We start from the raw sequence: 23993 nt of genomic DNA on the forward strand, positions 1-23993 counted from the left end.
CTTTAGCTATCATGCATTCACAACCAGATAATTGCTTCATTACATTATGCTTTAATAAATATAATAATTAACATTTTGTTACCAAAAAAGCCAATACTCAAGCCATTCAGAAATGAAATTCAGAGCCCAGGGGATTTCTAGAAGAAAATGAAAAAGAATTAGCATCAAATATAGACCTCTTCAAAGGGAAAGAGATCATTTAAACTTGTCTTTTACTTACTGAAATCTGTTCTGTATATTTTATTGTTTTTGTCATCTTGCTTGTTATAATCCAGCAAGCGAATGTTCAAAGAACATAAAATCCTACAAATAAATAAATGGAATATGAGTGAATTTACAAAAGGCAACAAGAGTCTCACATGTAAGCTTTGATTACATAAAGCAATTATGTTTCCCAGTGGTGCTCCAGGAACATGTGATTTATCAGTAGGAGAGAAATCAAAGTTTTTCGCTTCATGACACTTAGATAAATTTGCAGAGTACAAGTAACTTGGAAACCTTATCTGAATCAGCATGGTATCACCAGTCAAATTTGGGGTGATCAAGACTTTTTAGAATTAGATTGTAGGGCAGTCTGGGTCAGCGTGGGAAGTTGTAATAGACTCTGACCTTTAAACAAGAGGTAGGCATATCATAATGGACTTTGTGGTCAGTAACTCGGCAGTCATCTGAGGAAGTATACCAGAGGGAACTTTGGCGGGGAGGGGTCAGAGCTGTGTGTTGTGTAGTGGTAGCCTCAAACAAGAAAAGACCAATAATAAGATTACACTTGTGAAGTTAGCTGTTTGGATCGGGGAATATCCTCACACCAACAGCTTTCTAAAGATCTCTCACCACAAGGTAATAAAATGGAGACAGCAATAAAGACAATTCTTGGTGACAAATTATCTTAAAAGCTATATTGTCCAAAGAAGTGCAAATATTTTATGATATTATGGTAAAAAGGAAAGGAAAAGCAATGGATAGGAGCTGTCTGATAGTCTCAGTGAGTGTGTTTCTCCCTCAGACACTGGAGTTAAAAAGTTATCCTTTCAGATTATTCGGATGTTATCTAGATCAGTACTTCTTCAGTTTATAGGCATAGGGAATTGTTGACAGTGCATTTTTGCCGTCAGCTTGTTACATAAAATAGGTCAGTAGGGCAGATTAAAGATAACCTATTTTTAATATAAATATTAAGTAAGGGGCTTAAACAGAAAAGCCAAATTAAGGTTTTGAGAAAAGGCTGTGTGTATGTGTGCACGTGCGCGCGCCTTTATGTGCATGCACGCACATGATCGCTGGCATGTTTGGTGTCGAAATGCAGAAATCGTCAAAAAATAGAAGGGGTGAGCAGGAAGTGGCAAATTAAAAGCCTTACCCAACAGGTAAGGAGAGTGGGAAATTGAAAAAGTATTAGGTGACAGGCAAGATTGACTGGACTTGGTTAGATCTGTAGATGAAAATGGGAATTGAGGGTAAGTGATGACTTAGTAAGTATAGAAACCTAGCTCTCTACATATTAATTCTACCTCTACCAATGATAGGGAATGAATAAGTTAAAATAGTTTCTCTAAAGCTGCTGGAGAAAAAAATCCTAATATATACATATATATATATATATATATATTTTTTTTTTTTTGGCTGCGTTGGGTCTTCATTGCTGTGTGCGGGCTTTTCTCTAGTTGCAGTAAGCAGGGTCTACTCTTCGTTGCGGAGCATGGGCGCTAGGTGCCCGGGCTTCAATGTTTGTGGCTCACGCAGGGGCTCAGTAGTTGTGGCTCGTGGGATCTAGAGCGCAGGCTCAGTAGCAGTGGTGCACCGGCTTACTTGTTTCGCGGCATGTGGGATCTTCCCAGACCAGAGATCGAACCCATGTCCCCTGCATTGGCAGGCGGATTCTTAACCACTGTGCCACGAGGGAAGTCCCCTAATATATGTTTTTAATTAAACTCTAAGTATCCATCAGTGATGTCACCAGGGAATTATTTTTAGTTAATATAATTCCCAAGTGTCTCTAGAAGAGACTAAGTAAATAGGACCACATTTTTCCCCACAGCAGCACACGTTAATATCACCATAAGATTAGGATCCTAAAACCCTGAAGAATAACAAAATATGAGAGGAAGAATGTAGGTTTATTTTAAAATTCCATGAGCTTTTGTGAATGCACTGAGGATGGTAAGCAATGAGGGAGATATTAGAAGGAAAGTCAGGAAAACCAGCCCAAAGGCCAATACCTTTGGCACTGGTATTACTTGACTTCTGTTCTCCTATCACCAATCTAGAAGAAAATGTTTTTTAATGAAATTGGAAGTTGAGAAGAAAGGACAAAAACATCATATCTTTGTAATAATAGAAACTGATACATCTTAACTCATCTCTGTCTACTCATGTATCTATGTACATATTGGAAGGGCAAGAAAACAGTACTTTTCACATTCTGAAAATATATCACCTAACTCCTTGGTAAGCTATTAAGCAGTCCTGAACTTTACACAGGATAAATAATATGATATTTAAGTTTAAATATTTTTCAGTGAAAGTGAAAATAAGCCAAAAGTCTAAATTAAAGTTGAAAGAGAAGGATAACTCAGGTTTCGAGAAATGCTGAGTAGGATGTGGACGGGGTATTAATCCTCGCGGAAGAGGGGGTATGAGGGCCACTGGAGGAGGCCTGCCTAATAGAAATGCAGGCTCGTACATTCTGACTTCTGAAGAATGTTGGCCCCAAACTAACCTTCTATGTTTAAACTTACTCTTTAGGGTAAAGGCTGTGTAAAATGGGATTGGCTCTATAATAATCAACAAGGGAAAAGGAAAGAAATAAATCACCTTTACTCTTTAAGACTGCACTTACAAAGAGAAAACAAGCACCAATCATGGTTGCTTTGACTGTCACATCTAGATCCGCAGGAACGTGAATTCCAAAGTTGTCAGCATTGGTGAAGACATCGTTTACGAATCCTGACCAGTACTTTGAAATCTTCCCAATTGTAAGCTTTTCGTTAATGGTCTTCACCTTTGAAAAGAAAATAAGAAGTTGTAAATTTGAAGGTGATACAGATGGTTTTACATTTCTTCATATATTTACTTCATGAGAGATAGGAATTATTTTATTCATCATCTTTAAATGACAATTCGATGGTACTCTTTCCTTTATATAAGCATAGGTTTGTAGATCTTCTAGTTTACTCTTCAGGAATTTTGCTTTTCTGACATTTTTTAATCCATTGTAATTCCTTTATTTATTTTTTTGTTTTTGTTTTTGTATGCAGATTGAGAATTTAATAGCCTCAAGTAACTGAGGCCAGGCTACCACAAGATGGCAGCAGGTACATAGTCTCAATTATATGGTCTAACCATGATTCCTTTACCTGAAGTCCAGATTTTAAATCTGAATTCTTCATCAAAAAAGAAAAAGATATGTTTGTGAAATATTTTAGAAGAAATTTTTTAGAAAAAAATAATTTCTAAGTACAATTTATAACCTTTTAATTTTTATTGCTAAGATTTTATAATTACTAATATGTTTAAATATTATCAGTCATTGCTCAATTTCATTTTTATATTATACTCAGATATTTACTAGGTCATTCCTTTATAACTAACCCTAAGTCCTATTTTTCATTTGAACAATTCTCTGGGCTAATGTACCACACAGGAAATTCAGACTAATTTGACATCAAAAGTCTATAGTTCTTTTCAGCTAGAAGGAATCTACAGTTAAACTTTATTCACTATTCATTTGCTTGCCCTGTTTCTCATTCAAAGGCTGAAAGTGATTCAGTATAAACTTTCACTTTCTGTATGGGAGTAGAGGATAGAAAATAGAGAAAGTTAGTTAGGCCATGTCTATACCATGAATAATAAAACTCCTAAGTTCTCCTCAATCATAAGGCATATTTTTATCCTTTACTCTTAGGAAAGTTATACCAAGTCTTTTTGGTGTGGGCTGGAGTTATGACAGCTCATTTTGCAAAATGTACATTGTATTCTAGGTGAATAGTGTTCCCTGAAATGCTGCAACCTTAATGTCCTATGTGGGATATACATGAATGAATGGAGTGAATAGATGAAAAAGAAATACATACTTTAAATTAGACTATATCCTCTAGGAAAATCTGTTAAGATAGTTCATATTCTTACACATTGAATTTGCAAGTAATTACTGTTTTTTAACATTCAATTTACACAAATATGTTTATATGAGAATAGATTGTTTTACAAAATGAAGTTAGCAAGTCTTATGAACATAGCTTTTAAATTAATAGTATTTTAATGGAGTGTGCTCTTGAGATCAGAACTGGATATGTTACCACCAGGGATATAGGAAAGAAGATGTAATTTTGGTGATTCTGAACTAAATATATTTGCTTTATACCATAGGCACTATATTCCACATAAATCAAGTTTTTGTAGTATGTTTCAAAAAAATTATTGAACTTACTATCTCTGGAATTATGAGTTATTATTGGCATGTACAATATTACTTGTTACATTATTTCACAAATATATAATTTTCTAAATTTATTTCAGAGATATTTCATGATTTGAACATTTAAAAAAATGAATTATGTTGCAAAAAATCAGGACCTAAGTGAAACGGTCCTTCATTTTGTCAATCATACCTCAAAATCCACATCGCCAAAACAGCCACATGTTGCACAAGGACCAACAATTTTCAAAATATCTTCTTTGTTTGCGTTTTGGATTGTGAATTTAGGCAGAAAGGGGTCCCACTTCTGTGCAACATAACCAACTATAGTACCAGGAGGGGCTTGGATTTCTAACTGTAAGAAGAGATAATAAAATAAGTTTTCCTATGGTTATTGTATTTTAATTTTACTATAATGTCAACTTACTTCTAAACAGTATATAAAAGATTCTAAATATCTGTTTCTATGTTATACTTTTTTTTTTTTATAATTTATAGAAACAAAGAAATTCACTGTATAGATATGTGTTCTGCATTATGCGCTAAACGTCCATGTCTTTGATCTTCCTTCCCTAAGGAGAACCTATCCCAAAGCTGTTTTCTGACCCTGGGACACTGGCTTCTTTGCCATTTTGTTCCAAGTACAATAATTGGTCAAGCATTGAAGATATTGAAGATGTTTCCTATGAGGAATTTCATATTTATCCCCTCTCAGTTGTGGCCACAACACATCTTTTTTTTTTTTTTTTTTTTTTTTTTTTTTAGTTTTTGAAACCTGCATGTATTTTCTCTCCAAAATCAACAAATATTAATATTTTATCTTAGTTAACATTATAAACATAAAAAGTTATTTTCAAATAATTTTAGATTTATAGAAAAGTTGCAAAGACAGCACAAAGAATTCCCATATACCTTTACCCAGCTTCCTCTAATGCTAACATCTTATATAAGGACATTTATCAATCCTAAGAAATTAACACTGGTATACTACTATTAACTGAACTGGATACTTTATTAATATTTCATCTTGTTTTATTCCAGAATCCATTCTAGGACACCACTTTACTTTTAGTCATCATGTATCCTTCAGTTGGTGACAGTTTCCCAGTCTTTTCTTGTACTTCATGACCTGGATGATTTTTAAGAGTACTTGGTCAGGTATTTTGTAGAGCATCTTTCAATCTGGTTTTGACTGATATTTTCTCATAATTAGTAATTCTCAGTGGATTTTGGGAAAGACTCTCTCAGAGGTGAAGAATGCTTCTTATCAAATCATATCAAGGGGTACCTCATATCAACATGTCTTATCACTTGTGGTGTTAACTTTGATTGCTTAGTTAAGATGGAGTCTGACAGGTTTCTCCACTATAAATTTCCTATTCTTCTGCTTTCCATATTCTATAATTTGGAAGCAAGTAACTAAATCCAGCTCACATTTCAGTGGAGGAGAATTAAGCCCCACTGCTTAGAAGTAGGGAGGCTCTACATAAATTATTTGGAATTTTTCTGAAGGAAGATTTTTCCCTTCTCCCCCGTTTACATATTTGTTCAATCAATTATATACGTTTGGGTATACTCATTTTTACTTTGCTGTTTTGGGTTATAGATGCTACTACTACTAAGAGCCCAATACTACTCTTATTTATTTTATTGCTCAAATGATTCCTGCTTTGACCATTTGAGGACTCTTTCTGAGGACCACTTGAGGCTCCTGTGGTCCTCACACATCTATTTTTAAGTCTCACTTACTGATTATTCTGAACTTTTTTCTCTTTGGATTGTCAACTTCTAGCTTCTCTGTGCTCAGTTAAAAACAAATGCTTCTTGCAGAGTTACAGTTGTTACACACCAATTTGATTTCTGTTTCATTTTGTCCAAAGTGTTAAAGACTTGCACTTGCATTTTCAGGGCTGACTTTAGTATTTTAGTCCATCATCCTTTATTCCCCTAATTTCTTTATTGTCCATAATATTGTATTTCAACATATTTATGTAGCCAAATCAAATACTTTGTAAAATAAGCTGGAAGTGGGTGAAAATGATGAACATTGTTTGCTTTTAAATCAAACCAGTGCTCATCATCTGATCTCCTTTTGTCTTTCCTTATTTGTTAAGTTCATAGTCTTATGTGCATATCTGTAGTGTTTTCAGATGGACAAAGGTGGTTTCAACAAGTCTTCTTAGAATTATATAGATTTGTTCTAGGACAACTTCTAAAGTAACTGATGTGATTTTAACCAAATTAAAAAACATATTAATCAGTATTAGGATGCATCTTATGGTTAAGTTATATGACATGGGGCTACTTTGAAATAAAACATCAATTATCAGAAATTTTCAAATGGGCATATATTCTGGATTATACTAAGTTTAGCATCTTGGGGCATATTAGATCTTGAATATCCCCAGTAGAAGTATAAAAATTCTTGGGCTCCGTGTATGAGTACCTTAGCAATCCTATCACTTAGCCAGGTAATTGCCTATAAATGGAGAATTAGCTTCAATATATATTGTGAGAAACTTCTCTAATTAAGGAGAGTTCCATGTTACTATTTATTTCCCTTTGTGCTAAGTAGACTATTTATACATAGGTCCTCAATAGAGAAGCTTGGGCTTGAATAAAGACACCTGGATCAAGTCCCATTTATTGTATCTTCTAGATGTGTGATCATAGGTAAGGCACCTCCACTCTCTAAGCCCCAGTTTCCTCAATTGCAAAATGTAGAGAGTAAAATCTATTCCTTCTAACTTATAGAGGTGTCATGATATCAAAAACGTCAAAGTAAGTATATTTTCCATATCAACTTAGCTGCATCATGTCAATGAAAGTTATTACTATAGATCTATTAAATAGTGATGAAAATCTATTATATATTAAAAATATAACAATCAGATGATTCCCTCTAGAACAATAACATAGTCTTTGCTAAACCTTGAAGTTTGTCATAATTGGGTGAATGGAATCTGAGATTCTGTACTAAAAATAATACCTACCCAAGAGAATACTTTAGAAGAGTTTAGTATCACTCAGCACTCCCTGAACTTTGCACCAATAAGAGAAGAAAAAGGGTAGATTTGCTTAATGGTGGAACTTATAGCTATTACAATTACGTGGCTAATACAGAGATTCAGGAGGATGTGTCTCGTTTACATGATGCATGAGCTGTCTTTACCTATTAACATCACGGAAGCCACTATAGTTTTTGGTTGGAAAGGAAAAGAAATTTAGTGAATCACCAAATCCTCAAGCTGTTCTGATCCTAAAGGAGCAACATTCTAATTCAACCAATTGAAAGTTTAATTGCCCCATACCTCCAGATGAATGCCATTTATTTAAGAAATAATTGCTGATCTTTCCAAACATGGAAAAATACAAGCACACCCAGAGCCAAAGACTAACCTCTTGTAGGTACCAAGGGCACCAGCAGCTGTTACACCTCAAGGGCCTGTTGACTGTAATCACCTCTCGACCTGAGTTATCGTTGATCTTCAGAGTGCAAGATCTCAGTGTGGAACAGAAAGTACGATTGAAGCAGATGCTTTCCTCCACTGCAAAGTAAATTCTTTGTCCCAAGCTGTTTTTAATCTCATATTTGTTGGAGGTCTCAGTGCCAAGTATCACTAATGGAGCAAAAAAAAAAAAATTATCAAAATCATGCTTATTGCTTCCTATCAAAACTTTATATGAGTAAAAATGGTTGTGTTATTAAAAGAAAACAGTGTCTGATCAGTTATTAAGTATATGGTATCTTATTCAGACAAATCTACTTCCGTGCTCGAAATTTTGAGGATTTAGCCATAGAAATCAAAGTAAACTCTGAGAACAAAGCTGTGCAATGACTAAATTTTGATTACAGATATATGACCTACTTGGACACATGTAGTACCACTTTTCAACTAGGGAAGCAATGCTGTAAAGAAGAATCAAATACTCAGATAATAATTCTATCACAGTTATGGAATTTACTGGGACAACTCACACTGATAGTAATGATTTTGTCTAAAATCTCTATCTGGTATTATATCTACAGCTGCATGCTATCTATTATAATTTTGACATATCTTAGTTAAGGACAAAAATACTTGATTAATTTGAATTCAGTTAGTCATCATTGTAAATTTGTGTATTGCTAAATGATTTGCCTATTTGATGAATCACTGACACTATGATAAAACATATTTTGTTTTGATGATTTTTTGTTATTTAGTCTCAACCTTGATTTCCATGTCTGAAATTAGAGCATTAAGACAATTTAAACTATTAGCAGCCATGGAAATGAACAAATAGTTTTTATAACTTTGAGATTAAAAATAATATTAGATTCCCAATGACAGTATCATCAAAGACTTGGGGAGTTTTATGCTTTTATGTTTATCTATATCAGACTAATAATTTTACTTTCAATATTTATTTTAAAAAATAGGCCTAGTTCTCTTTTTAATCTATCTTAAACATTTAACTTTATCATTTATAAAATATTTAGATGTAAAGAAACTTCTGAAACTTAAAACATTTCAACAGTTTTAATAATTACAGAATATAATATACTTACTTCCAAGAAGCTCCACCTGCTGGTGTATAATTATCAGGTCTAACTGTTAAAAGACGACATAAAGGAAATAAAAAGTATTACATCACAGGTCTTTGAAAACCTTTGCAGCTATTACTATTAACCTGTTTACTAGACTACATGAAATTAGGTGATTTTCGTGTTCTCTGTGAGGGAAATGGCTGAAAACAGCTCACATTTTATAATGAAAAAGAAGATAACATGGTTTTTATTCAAGTAAAATTTAAAAATTACAAGAACCCTGAAAATTTCAAGGGCAGAATTGCCCAGAATAACATTAGCAACTGTGATTAACTCTGTGTTTTTTCCTGTGGTAATCAGATAAAACTGTAGCTCTTGGAAACAATACCTTTGAGAATATTTTTAAACCATCTGAATAAGAATGCCTATAAGGTTTTAAAACTCTCTCTCTCTCTCTCTTTCTCTTTCTCTCTCTTTTTGAAAGAAATGAACCAAAATGAAACAAAACAGTAATGACCTGCATGCATGGCCTCTCCTCTCAGCCCTATAACTCTACTTTCACTCTGTCATGCAGTAACTCATTCCTCACAGTGATGAAACGTCTTTGTTAAAGCTGAAAAAAGCTATTCTTTAAAATTTTCTCATTCACATCTTCCTTTGGACTAGGGAAAAAAAAACCCAGAAATCCTGCTGATGCCAACAAAGTACCAATTTAAGCAGAAAAGAGTTAAGCCACTAAATGCATGACACATTAAAACTTGCCTATGTAATTAGAAATGAAGTTAATTTACAGAGATAAAGTAGCCACAGTTGAGAAGTGACTTATTAAACAGAATACAGTACAAACTGCTTTTTAAAGAAAATATTTAAAGTATGTTCTTAAGAGTGAATTTTATTTGTGTATGTTTTCATTTTGATATTCAATACTTGAAGATTCACTAAGGTAAAACCATGAACACTGAATGCAATGCTGATTATTACTTTTTTGAATGCTTCATTTTCTATCTTGCCTTAAAATTTTCTTCACTTTATTCTCCCTTCACATTAATAAACTCACTGATAACTTTTAAATGAAAGTAATCAATACTAACAGTTGGAATTGATTGGGCATCACAAACGCAGAAAATATGACGTTACCTTATTTCCTTCACTCTCCTTGTATATACTGTGGTGGAGATAAAAACTAATATCATTTCTTCTATTTAAGTTTTATTATTGATAAAAGTGCATGTGACCTCCTTTTTAAGATTCACAAAAATATTTTTTCCAAAATTTATGATTTAAGATATTCTAAAACATATTTTAACAACTCTGACAAAGTTTTTTAAAAAAATTTGAATCGGTCTTTGTTGTGTAGTATTGTTAGTTCTCTTCTCCTCTTTTGAGGAAAATGGAGGGTTGAAGAAAGAGAAGGGGTAAGCTTCAAAAGGACATGCATGATTATTTAGCAGTGGTTCTATGTAGGAGTAGCTTAGAGATAGAGAAGGAGTATGGGGGCAGAAGTTAAGTTTGAGTTTAGGAGCTTTGACTATTTGTGACATGGATCAAGTTTTCAGCCTTGAAATTTAGAGACTATTAATTGAAAAGGGAAGTTGTACCTCTCTAATACCTAATAATAGCAGTTGTTTATTTAATGACTACCATGAGGTAGTCATTGTGCCAGATATTTTGACATAGTGTCTGATTTAGTCCTCACACACATCAGAGAGCTAGATATCATTACATTTTCCATGTGAGGAAACAACCCCAGAGAGAGAAAGTAGTTTGCTCAAGATCACAGAGCATGTATCAATAAGTGGTTAGACTGGGATTTGAACCCAGGCAGTAATGCCGCTGATTTTGACGTGCTCTTTACCCTGCTGTACCACATCACTAAACTAATCTTAGGAACTGGGAGAAACCATTCTTAAGTGATGCTATGGGACTTCTGAGTACCTTTCCTCCCTATTTACTCTTATACTCACCCATCCTCTGTAATCACATTTGACTTAATCTACCTCTGTGGGTAAACCTCCTGGATTTGAGGGTCTTGGTTTTGGTTGTTCCTGTAGTTTCCTTTAAATCGCCCCAGACCACTTATAAACCATGGTCCAAAAGAGCCCTTTTCATCTTTTGCTATTAACTGATGAACTAAGAATTGTTGGAAAGTCTAAAGAGATTGTGTCATGTATTCGGGTGTCAGGGCAAGTAAAGGACTCCTGAGGTATGAAAGGTATAGAATGGAAACCTAATTACAGCCTTGGATATGTAACTAAGAATCAATTCTTATGTATAATTTATCAGGTTTACAGGTATCACTGGTTCCATTTAATACATGTAGCAAAATAAATGGGATCTTTACATGTGTCCTTGTAGACTTTGACTCACTACTCTTAGCTATAGGTGACTAAATTATAACAGTTATCCTTTGATGCTTATAGGATAAAATGTTATTGACTATTATGAACATGTTAATCCATCTGGAAAGAGAATGTATTGGTTTTATTCTTAAGTTTAACCTACATGAACAACATATATGTATATATATACATGTCTAGACATATAAGTATGTGCATGTACATATGTATGTATACACACACAGACACACACACACACCCTGCTTGGGAATTTATTTTCAAATTATTAATGGAAACATGATTTTCAGTAGTGGTCATTGGATAGTCTTGATTAAAGGAGAATAGATGATTTTTTAAAATTTTAATTTGAGTGTTTTAACTTAGAAGGAGTTTTATTGAATATTTTCCTGTTTGTTTATTGAAGCATGTACTATTTTCAAGTGTTCATAGTTTTATTTAATCTTGTGGTTTTAGATAAAAGTTAACTCACAAAATCCTTTGTATATATGTTTCTTACAAACTAGTAGTATTAAACTTTCAAAATGTGCATTCATCCTTTTCTATATGCACCACTTTAAAGCAAATTAGTGTTCTTTTAGTATAAAGATTATAAATTTTCTTTCCCTTTGAAGTAAAATATCCACCAATTTGTGGCATATTTGTTTTCTGAAAAAGATTACCAAAGGTATATGTTTGGAAAATTGACTTCATTTTAAAACTGCAGCCAATGGGTTCATATCTCTATCAAATATGAAAAAAGTGTATTCATGTCAAGCATCTGGCTTCGGGTGTGTCATCATTCATGGATGGAAGAAGAATATGTGATGACCATATGTGATCATCAAACCTCAGCCCTCTGGCACTGGTATATCACTTTTATACTCGGCGAAACCTTGTCTGACAACATTCCCAAACAGCTTGCAGCAGTTAATCAACTCTAGTCAGCTATTACAGCTGATCCTTCCTGCAGATGGAAGATGGTAGGTTAGCCTTTCCAGCTCTTTTACATATCTCCCTGAGCTCTCCAGTCTCTAAAGTACATTTGTCTGCCAGTGGGTTTCTGGAGAAGGCATCTGCAATTATAAACATTTTCCCAGGAACATATGCTGCGTGCAGCTTAAACCCTATCAGGCATAACAGAAATCTCTTGCACCTTAAGGGAATTAACACAGAGATTTGATTTTGATAAAGGAGATAGACTTTATAGTTTGAAAGAGTGCCAAACAAGCTGAAAATTGCAGCAGATGTGCTGACATCTCAATATTAGCGTAAGTGTATTTCTAATCTTTTGTAGGATAAATACAAAAGCAACAGTAATATACATAAATATCAATTGCTATTTATGTGCCATGGAATTCAGATGATAATATTTCTTGATTGATTTATTATAAGGCTTGAATCATTGATGACCCTCCAATGACTAGAACAATGGCTGTACCTAATGATAATATGATCTTTCAAGCAAATTGGCCTGGAGATGCAAGAGCATCAGAAGACAATGCTAACTTGATAGGCTGATTTTCTCTTGGATTTCCATCCACCTTTCTGAGATTCAGTTGAAGATGTTGAACTCTCAGCTCATTGCAGAAGTCTCTCCTGAGTAATTTGACCTCTAGCAACATTTCTCTTCTCTGTACACCTGCGCACATTAAAATTGTGTGCTTATCTGGCTCTAGTACCCAGCCTTGCATTTTTTGTCATCATTTTTTGTCTTTGCCAATGAGGTTGCAGAATGTTTGGGTGAGGGGGACTAGGTTTTATACCATTTACGTGCCTTGATTAAGACAGGTACTCAATGTTCTTAATTAAATAGCTGTAGGTGACTAGACATATTAGACAGTTCCTCCAGGCTAAATTTGCTGACACCTTGAGCAATAAGCAGTAAAAGGATAAATGTGCTAAACAGCTCAATCGAAAATGTTTAGTCTTCTTCCTCTGACAAATAAATACGGAAATTAGAAGTGACCATAAAAGAAAAAAATTTCTTCCCAAATAATAGAAATAAATAAAAGACAGATTTTATAATTTCATGATTTATAATGCTTTTCTCACTTCAGTAAGTTATTTGTTGACATTCTTCGGCCTTGATTGAAAGGCAAGAAATCAAGTTTATATTCATTTTAAGGGCAAGCATTTAGTAGAAATAGAGAGATAAAAGCACCTGGCTTAAATACTCTAGACCAGGAGGGAGACTCCCTGGTGGGGGGGGACCCCGCTGCCACACTTGGTTCCCTGGATTGGAAGGTGAGATGTGAAGGCCATGGTCTGGGTCTGAAGTTCCCAGAAGAAAACCAGGCAGACTTCTGCTTCTTTGGTTCTGTGCATCTGCAAGAGAATGACCATCCCAGTCCATAGTTAGATGTAGGCCATTTTATTTAGTTTGTCTTATAATATTTGCTTCCTCTTAATTCAGAGGGTAGAGTATCTCCCACAGTAGCCTCTCAGTACAGTGCCCTTTCCTTCATTTTTCCTACTCACTGTCAGCACCACTTGACCCCGAAGCCAGAGATAAAGGACTGTGGAAGACTACCAGAGGTAGTTGTGAGAAGAGTTGGATAATTTGGGCAAAATAAATGATTTTAGAAAGTATATATTTTTTGAAGGCAAGTGAAGCTTCTATTCAAAGAGCTAAAAGATTATACACTACAAAAAGAAAATCAATGGCAAAAGAAACTAGATGTTCTCCACTCATAAAAGGATAACCTTAGACATAGGTTTTAAATCATAATTATGACTTTCAAGCATATTCTCCCTTCCTCAAATATTATGAAGGTGCCTCGTAATTTCCAAGGATATTTTGTCTCTTTTTATCAATCATACTGCTATGGCTAGATTTAATTCAGGGTCCTTATACTTTAGCCTGCGCCAGAACCAGTTGGGGGGCTTATTAAAACACCCACTGCTGGGCCACACTCCAGACTTTCTAATTCTGTGGTTGGAGTGGATGTGGAGCTTGAGAATTTTGCATTTCTAACTAGTTCCCAGGTAAACTAATGCTGCTGGTCTGACGATATATACTTTGAGAACTAATGGGAATATTTGTAACTAATTTATGAGCTTCTTAAGGGCAGTGTAATATTTAATTTAGCTTTGATTTCTCAGTGTTTGGTATAAAAACATCCAAAAAAATTTTGACAGTATGAATTTCTTTGTAGCTCACCCAACATTACAAAGGATAAAAGAATTACAGAATTCTAAAATGTTTGGCTTTGATTTTTTAATCACCTGTTTTCTATATTATTGCCAGGTAAAATTGTTACTGTTTCAATTATCTCTTAGATTGAAATTCAGAGATTTGCTGTTTATACTGCTTTAGTCTGGAGCCTAATATTATGCATAAGACCTGTAAGTGGTGCATGCAAAATTCTTCTTTGTTAAAAATATACTTTATTCCCTTTCTACTATTATTTTTCCCTTTTCTTCTCACATGACTGCCATTTGGCTATCTCCCTCATTAGATACCATTATTTTTTTCAAAGACTATCAGTGTTTTTACTTCTCATCTTTATTAAGCCAAATTGTCAGAGTTCTCACATGTGCATTCATTTTGTTTACACTTTGCTGTTTTAGATTGAGTGTAGGTATGGATCAAGCAAGGTTCATGACAGGTGTTTTCAAATATCAGAGAGGCCATTATGAAGAAAAGTAATTTAGACTATTTTAAACACCTATGAATGGGAAGGACAAGGAAACTGGTTCTGGATTAATATGAGGAAGAAATTTATAACAGATGCACAAAGATTTGGATAAGCACTCATTGTACATATACTAAAATTGGAGTGACAGCTATATAATTCACAGTAGATTAGAATGGTCTCTCTTCAGCACTGACACCCAGGTCCATGTAATATGTGTGTGTGAGGGGGGTAGGTATTCTTCTGAATCTTTTAAACCTCTAAAAAATAAATCTGAAGAAAGGACTGATTTTCCTTTGGAGATTATAAATTCCTCTTCATTCATTGCTTCCCAAGCATAGCCTGGGTGAGCAAATGACAGGGATTTAAAAGAAACCAAACAAACCTGGTGAAGGAACACAGGCACCTAAGGAGTGGTCCTTTGGACACTGACATAAACTGTTTCTAGTAACAATTGGCTCATTAAAGTCATGTGTACATTTGGTGTTAATGAGGGACATTAATTGCCAAATGATTCATTTATTCATTTAACAATAAGGTTGTGGGAAGAGACCAATATGGATTTTTAAGTTTATACTGGTCTGTGACATTTAGAATTTGGACACGCTTTAGGGGTAGGACTGAATGGAAGCAAGCTAGTCATTTGGTTCCACGAAAAGAGAGCTCCACACTGATAATATTATAACATTTTGCTTCCCCAAAGGCCCCCATCCTGAACTTCTCTCAGATTTGGGACAGACACAAAGGATACAGACTTTAGAATTCCTCTTGCTCTTAGCCCTTCTCGAGAGCTACTAACTGAGTAAACTGAGAGGAAGACTAGGTAACACCATGTCAAATCTGGGAGAGGAGCAAATGGCCACTACCGCAATAACAACTAGAAAATAATAGAAGGCAACAAACATCCTTTCTTTGGCATTAGTGCCAAAAGCACTGTTGTCATTGACTTTCAGAGAAGCAGAGACAAAATTGTGATCTGGGGAAAACTAGTTCATAATGATAAAATTCAGCATAGTGGTTCATCTTGGGAGTGGAGGTGCATGGCTATTGACCAGAAAGGGAACTTTATGAGGTGCCAGAAATATTCTGTATCTTGATCTTGGTGGTGGTTACACAAGTGCATCCTGATTTTTAAAGTCATGGAGTTTAAGTTTGGTGCCTTTATGCACTTAACTGTACACATGTTATATCCTTCAATTAAAAAAAAATGTGTAGGGATTAATTTCTAATAATAGCTGATAGAAGACTATTAGATTCTCTCTCATTGCCAATTTTATTGTTGAAAAGCTTAGCAAATTACTCCAATTTTATCTTGTAAACTATTTTGCTGTGACAAAACGTGGTAGATTCTTGAGTGTCTGGCAAGTGGCTCTACATTTCGGACCCAGGTCTTTAGGTCCTTAGATTTCATGGCATTAAGAGATGTTAATGCACTGGGGCCCAGAGCAGATCATGTCCAAAGTCTTTACTGGGGAGTAGAGGCTCAGTCAGAGACTGCTGGGATCACCATTCTGAGATCACTTGCTTGCTCTTCTGGGATTTCAGCTCACATTGGAGCAGCACAGCCTTTGAAGACCTAAACTGAAGCTTCTGTTCAGTTTAGATCATCCTGGAAACTCCTGTTTTTCTCAAACTTAAAGTCTGAGACCAACCTGTTCTTAAATTGTGTTTATTTATACTAAACCAGGGGACTCCAGACCACACAAATATTTCCTCAGTTCTAATGGCGTCCAGTATCCAGACTGTCCTTTGATTTAGTGGTGCTGATTGAACTCCCTACAAAATGTGTGAAATGTCTAATTAGCCTGTATTCCCTGGGAAAATGCTAATTGCCCATACAGTTTCATGGGCCAGAAAATATCATGACATTATAAATAATGTCTTTAAATATATTTGAATAAAACTCCACAAAAACATTTTAGGTAAATAATGATGATAAACCAATTTGCCCCCTAAAACCAGATTTCTAATTCAAAAGGAAACTTCATTTTTCACTTCTTTTAAGTAGTATAGGGTCTCTCACAGATGTTTTACCCACTTCATCTGTTAAATATTTTGAGTGGGATTCAGCAAGAGTGTTAGTTTTCTACCGTAAGTTTTACCTCTAAGTTTAGTCTTGAGCCCCTATCATTACTGAACATCACTGCTTTTTTGGTAGATTAATCATATTTTGATCATAATATTGCTTTCTAGTCACAAGTTTCTTCAGAGACTCAGACCACCAAACGAAGAAGGAACTCCTTTGAATTTCTATCTGGCTTTGAATTTCTATCTACTCTTTTAAAAATGTATAACTAGCTTATAAATATTTCACGTACTCTGCAACTCTTTACCTTACAGGCTGCAGTTGTTGCTGTAACTCTGACTTGATAAAGTGATGAAGTGTTTTTGGATTAAGTCTTAGTGTCAGTCTTAAATGAAAGAAAGACCTTGCCAAGATTTTGTTTGTCTGTCTTCAAGTATAAAAATGAAGTACACATGTATTAAAATTCATAATTTTGATGTTTCACATCTATGTTTTACAATTTGAGCTTTCCCAGTGATGCTCAGGGACTGGTGTATGCTACATGTTGACAAAAAGTGAAAATATGACTTCCTTTGTTCCAAATTAAATAGCATCCAAAGTCTATTTTGATAAAGGAAGCAAATAAGCATACACATTTCTCTGAATGGATCATTAATTTAATTTAGGGTATTTTAAATTGTGGACTCTATTATCCTATTTGTAATTAGGTTAAAAGGTTTCCACCAATTATACTAATCATAATTCTTCACTTTCATTATAGCCTAGAGTTTAATGGTTTCTTCTGATAATGGAATGAAAACACATTATAATTTCATTTTTATATCATTTCACAAGTATTTTTTTGTGAGATTGCAACCCATTACCTAAAACAAGCACATCCCTTATCTTCTGAGAAGTTCTTTGAGTGAGACAACACTAATGATATTTACAGTTTTAGAGATTTGAGGAAAACTTACCAGTTCCCCCTCCCAAAGTCTTTAATCTGCTTGCTTAGTTTCTGTTTGCTTTTTAGATATAATTTACCATCAAAGAAATGTTAAAAGATTCTTGCTTCATAGTTCAGAAATGTTTACTTCTAGTCCATTAAATTTACTAGGATTTCCTGAAAACACATGTTTAATTCTCTATAATAAATGGCTGTATCACATATTTTAAACAACAAATGGGAAATTTTAAAATATTGAACTGTACTTTAACACTTTTTAACTTATGTGTGAAAAGTTTTCTACAAATCCCTTTAAACTGGGAATATCAACTTGTCTTTGTGTTTGGCATTAGATATTCCCATTCTAAATTTTACTCTGCAGCTTTTCACATCAAGTCACTAGGTTTATATTTGATAACGAAAACACTGTTTGCATCTTAACTTTTACATTCTATCAGATAGAGGGTTTTTAAAAAAAATTTAATGCAACATGCTCCTTGGAGTTCAAAGTTAAAAATTCCAACGTTGAAAAGCACTAAATGACAGGTTTTAAAGTATCAATCTCACCGATTGTAACACCCTTAGAACTGTGTATTTTCAGTCACAATATAAGGAAAAATTTATTAGCTGCCTATATTTGCTCTTACCTTTAGAGGCCATGAATATGCTGAGTCACTTCTTCAAAGGCATGCAGGTTAAAAGAAAAGGCTCCTCTTGTTGCAGCAAAGAGAGAAACACAGCAGGCATAAAACTTCAGAGGGTATCTGTCTACCTCTTGTCAGCTTACAAATACTGGAGGAACGGAGAGCCTTGCTGTTTCCAGAGTGCTGTATTTTATCATTTTGAACAACAGGGGGAGACAAAGCTATCGTCAGAAGTGAACACTATTCAGAAACCATCATCCCACTTGGTGGCTGAAGGACCAATTTCAAAATAATAAAAACCAGGAAGGAAAATATACAACATACAACACTCATTTTTATGGGCCTTATTTCCACTTAGTGTTTAAAAATTACTTCTTGGAATATATATTTTTGCCCTCACTACGACATTAGAAATATTCTACTTTTCTAATTTCTAGAAATCTCCTGTACCAGAGTCTGTGATAAAACATTCTATCACATGTAAGTTTCTGACAGTTATAAATAATTTTTTTTAATTTTGAAAATGTTTGAACAGCAATATTTTTATGTTTACTCTGGATTTCTCTCCACTCTCTCTCCCTGTAACAAACAAGAAAAGGATTATTTCCTGCTATTTACATACATAAATGAAAATTTATTTTTATTTTTAGTTGAATTTGATTAATCAGGAATTTGAAAATAGAAACCTTCAATAATCTCATAAAGTTAAATGAAACATCCAGGTAATATTTAACTGCATTGCACACTGAGGGGAAACAAAAAAGCACTGTCAACTTGACTAGACAGTTCATATTTCTAAATGCCTATGGAGATTTTGCTCACCAAGTCAGTTGCCCTGGATGGCATGATTTGCAAAGGTTGAACTTGTAGGATATACTACATTATCAGCAACACTGTCTGCTTCTAAAAATAGTTAAGTGGCCTGAGAAGGCATGGATAGTGATGAAAAATTATGAAGTCAGCTCACAGGCTGTAGACAGCCAAAAGTTTGGGCTCTTCTTATTTGGCAAAGAGATGTTTCTTTTTGTTGTTGTTTTGAAATGTTCGAGGTTAAAATGAGCTGCCATTATTTGAGTTATCATTTTGCAGAAAATGTGTGTAAATATGATTAGTATTTTAGAATTAAATTATATGTTTCCTAAATTTCTTAATGTTTGCCATGGGCATTTGGAAAAACTTTGATCCAAAGAAACTAAGTTGTTATTAGCACAATCAAACATGGTATTTTATACTGTAGAGCACAGAGAACTCTACCTAATACACTGTGGTAACCTAAATGGTAAGGAAGTCCAAAAGGGAGGGGATATCTGTATGTGTGTGGCTGATTCATTTTGTTGTGCAGTGGAGGCTAACACAACATGTAAAGCAACCACACTCCAATAAAAATTAATTTAAAAAGCATGGTATTTTAAATTATGGTCATAACAGACCAGTTAATTTTGACTTTCAACAGAGCACCAATTTTGAAACAAAATATAAAAACCTAAGTGAATTAAACATATGTTTTGGCCTATATAAGGCCAACCATCTGTGCATTTGGACATGGCCATTTGACTCACTGAATCTTTCAATATTTGACCTGCAACAAAGACTTTCCAGGCCATCTAACTTGATGACGTGTAGGTACTGCCTATTTCTTCCTTTATACTTTCTTCCTCTGTCCTGCCAAAGACGGCACCAACGTCATTTTTTCTTTTTAAAAAAGGCCCAGCAGATACCAACCTGAGGTCTCCCCTTCCCTCCATTCCTTTCGGTTTCCCAGCCTTTCTCAAGGAGAGGCTTGCAAACCCTCCTTAAGGGACCTCCCAGAGGTTCAAGTGTCCTGTCACTGAGTGCTCCCACAGACAGGAGACGTTGTTCCACAAGTTGGCCTCAACCCCCATCCTGCTGCTTTCCTGCTGCCATTCATCTTCACAGTGCCCTCATTCCAACTCCCCTAACACTTGCCGCCTCTATGGAAGAACCGGGACCACTCCCAATACTCCAGATGGTCACACAATCCTCCTACCCCTGTGCTATGAAGCCCTGGGCTTTTTCAAGCAGCTTCAGTTTGATTCTGCCAGCAGGCTACAGTATTTTAGTCTGCTCCCTTGATTCCATGAAATATAGACAGTACAAGTTGGGCATGTCCAACAGACATAAGCCAGGGCTTGATGATAACATAGTGGGATTGCAGTACACAAAAGGAGACATGAAAATGAATATCAGGAAATCTAGTGTCAGTGGGCCTGCCCCTTCCCAGGAAACTCCCTACCGGTCTCTCTCTCGTGAGCCTCAGCTCTGCTGCTCTGTTTGGGCGTGCTCATCTACTCAGGATGTCCTGCCTTGCCTGTCCTTGTCCCCCCCGAAAGAAAAGACTCTATATCCGCCATCTTCAGTTTCAGCCAAAAGGAAATGAAAAAAAATTCCATCATAATCTTGACACAATCACGCCTGCCCATGGCCTTTTCCCAGGACCTGTCAAAGGTATTTCGGAAGGTCCATCCATTCAATGTTACATCACTGTTCAGAACTTCCCCATTATTTAATTATTTAGCTGTTAGATGTTTGACTTAAATTTTCATGATTGAAAAGGCTCACCAAAATAGTTTCTCTCAGTACAAAGGGAGAGACTGCCAATTTATTTAAGCCTATATAGTGACAAAAGAAGTGCTACCTGTTATACAACGAAATGAAACAAAATCAGCAATATGCTCCTGATGACATCCTTTGCGGAAAGAGTATGGAGTGGATTAAGATGTAAGCCTATAGGTCTGGGGCAGGACCAAGGACCAAGGACTAGGATGAACTGACTGTTAGCCTGTTTCATCAGCTTAATAGTTATTCTGCCTCTGGTTTTACTATAAAAGTATGTGTTCCTAGAAATTATATACATACATACATACATAAACATATATATGTAAATATATAACTAAATATACATATACATGAAGTGAGAGAGAATTACTTGTTTTTCTTGATTTATATAAATATTATTTTAGGTATAACTCAAACACATTTTAGTCACTTAAAATTATGTTTTAAAAAATTTATGATAATGCATAGCATTACATTGTTTTCAGCCACTGCATGTTATTACAGTTTATGAGTATAATGAATACAGTTTTTGCTCATTGCCATTTTAACGGATGTTTAGTTGTTTCCATTATGTAAGGCAATGGTTCTTATGCACATGTATAGCAGTCCTTTTGAAGATATATATCCAGAAATAAAAATGCCGGCGTATGGGATATGAAGATCTTCATCTTTACTAGGTATCACTGAATTGATCTTCAATGGTCTTGTACCAATTTACATTCCCAACAGTAAGGGATAAGAGTTCCCATTTCCACATATCCCTTTCAACACTGGCTTGGTCACCGTAGTGGGGAATATCTAGTGGACTCCTAAGTATTAATTTATGAGAAGGCACCATCTAGAAGTCTTAATTACATTATAATCTGATAAATGTAAACATGATTGCATGTATTTATGTTTTCAGTTGTTCCTATCATACTATATCATGCAAGAATAATTAATAGCAAATTTTACGAACAGCTTATCATACAAGTAACTGCTACAGGTGAGGAATGGTATGGTAATGGACTGCAATTTAGTGATAAAATAACTCCTTTCATTCAGTGAGGCTCATGGTATGATCTGCTAAAATGTGAATCCACTTTTAGCAAACTTGCAGCACTTAAGGCATGCATTTCTATGCATAAATCTTATCTCTGGATATATAATTTCCCATACTAAAATTCATTGTGAAACAATTCAGGGTGGGTATTAATTAATTAATTAGTTAACGCAATCATGGGAAGACATATCATTAGTATAAATGTTTTTTTCCAGCGTTATTTGATTTGCAACTACACTGTGGATGTAAGATATCCAATCTTTCAATGCGAACTTGGATGTTTCTTCCCTGGGATAGTACAACCCCTATTTCAGCAGCCATCTATCCACATGTTGCAAACCTCTTATCAAAGTGCATTTCTTTGCTATCTCATTCAGACCTGCCCTTTTGATACAATGCTTCATTCATTCTTTCAGTAATTATTTATTAACTTTTTACTGTGGGCATATCATTATGAAGCCTACTGACTGTAATGATATGACCTCCACTCTAGTGGAGGACCACAACATAGAGATGCAATACTTTCGTTTTTTAAAAGCAAGAGTCAGTTACCACCTCCTGAAAATAAAATGATACAACTCATCCTCTCCCTGGAAAACAAAGCTAATCAGAATCAGTAATGTATCATTCAAATGAGCAATTCTTTGTTTCACACGTACATGTCTAATTTTCCTTTCCTCTGTTACTTTAAAACAGAAAAATAATCACTATTAAGATATTATTTCTTAGATAATGAAAGAATAGTATACTGGATCGTGCTTCTTGGTTGCTAATGAGGGATAGATTTCTTGCATTCTCTCTTTCTGCCTACTTAAAAAGATACTGATTTAAAGGACTAGAAAAAAAATGGAAAGGAATCCTAGATACAGAGAAGAATCTGTCTGAAACTAAGAGAAGCTGGTTCTGGAACAAATATATCTAGAGGGGTCCCTGCTCACCAAGATGACATAAAAAAAGACTCCTAATTTAGAGTCCTGCGCACAGACTCCCTGGGACAAAAGGTATCCCTTAATCAGTAGATTGTAAAGCCCAAGGCAGAAGCAAAAGTTTAGATTGTCCATAGAAGTTCTTTTTCAAATTTTCTGCCTTGTACGTTTTCTTCAGGTAAGATGAAGTTAAGCTGAATGGAGTTCTTTGAAGTAATCTGTCTTTACTGTACTTTGTCTTCTGGCATTTTTCTGACCTCTTATGCATAATGTAAACTTTTAACAGTTCATAATGGCATTTTTCCTTTAAAGAGTCTAAAAGTAGTGGGAATCTTCTGAGAGGTTCTGGCTCATTGCAAGCTATATTACTAGAAGAAGAGCATTACAAGCAGAAAACTGTACAGACATATGACATCAATAATTATTTATTTAGATGTCCTTCAGGGTGTATGTTTGTGTCTCTGAGAGAGAGAGGAGGAGAAGGAGGAGGAGAGAGAGAAAGAGAGAACGGAAGGGAATTGGAGCTACCAAGTAGATTGGTGGGGAGAATTAAGAAGACATTTAAAATCTTCAGAAGCCCCATCAAGAACTGCTTTACCATTTTGAAAATCTCTTTATTTCTACCATTATTTTAAATATACTTACCTTGTACCTGGGTTCTTGTGCCTTGCTCAGTGTGGTTGCTTTGTCCTCCCAACATTTGCCTGCATCTTCAGACATCAGCAAAATACTGCAACAAGCCCTTCCGTGGCTGCAGCCGACAGCCCAGCAGTGCTCTGCGTGCAAGTGCCTTCATTGACAGCAGCCATATCACGCACAGCCGGTGCAGCTGCAACTCAGTGCCAGCCAGAGGACACCAATTGTTTTCTGCAATACATTCCCTTCACATTTCCAGCCTTGAAAATAAACTTCCCCAAGCTTGGATCCCCCCAAG

At 35.0% G+C, this 23993-nt stretch overlaps 1 protein-coding gene across 1 annotated transcript; it reads right to left on the bottom strand.

Annotated features, from left to right (window-relative positions):
- Nucleotides 1-228: 228 nt before the first annotated feature.
- PLSCR5 (phospholipid scramblase family member 5) lies at nucleotides 229-23764 on the bottom strand. The gene is made up of 8 exons (XM_068547353.1): nucleotides 23705-23764; nucleotides 18518-18697; nucleotides 13446-13609; nucleotides 8970-9012; nucleotides 7817-8037; nucleotides 4611-4772; nucleotides 2840-3001; nucleotides 229-303 (listed from the first exon to the last, which is right to left on the bottom strand). The coding sequence occupies exons 2-8, from the start codon at nucleotides 18528-18530 to the stop codon at nucleotides 265-267; spliced, it is 804 nt and encodes a 267-aa protein (XP_068403454.1). The 5' UTR covers nucleotides 18531-18697; nucleotides 23705-23764; the 3' UTR covers nucleotides 229-264.
- Nucleotides 23765-23993: the final 229 nt, after the last annotated feature.

Source organism: Eschrichtius robustus, chromosome 6 (assembly GCF_028021215.1).
Source record: "Eschrichtius robustus isolate mEscRob2 chromosome 6, mEscRob2.pri, whole genome shotgun sequence".
In the NCBI taxonomy this organism is placed as follows: Eukaryota; Metazoa; Chordata; class Mammalia; order Artiodactyla; family Eschrichtiidae; genus Eschrichtius; species Eschrichtius robustus.

Coding starts and splice junctions, on each gene's coding strand:
- PLSCR5 (XM_068547353.1), bottom strand. Junction 4,773..7,816: donor GCCCTTGGTACCTACAAGAG/GTTAGTCTTTGG, acceptor CTCTTCTTACAG/TTAGAAATCCAAGCCCCTCC. Junction 3,002..4,610: donor TTGGCGATGTGGATTTTGAG/GTATGATTGACA, acceptor TTCTTTTCAAAG/GTGAAGACCATTAACGAAAA.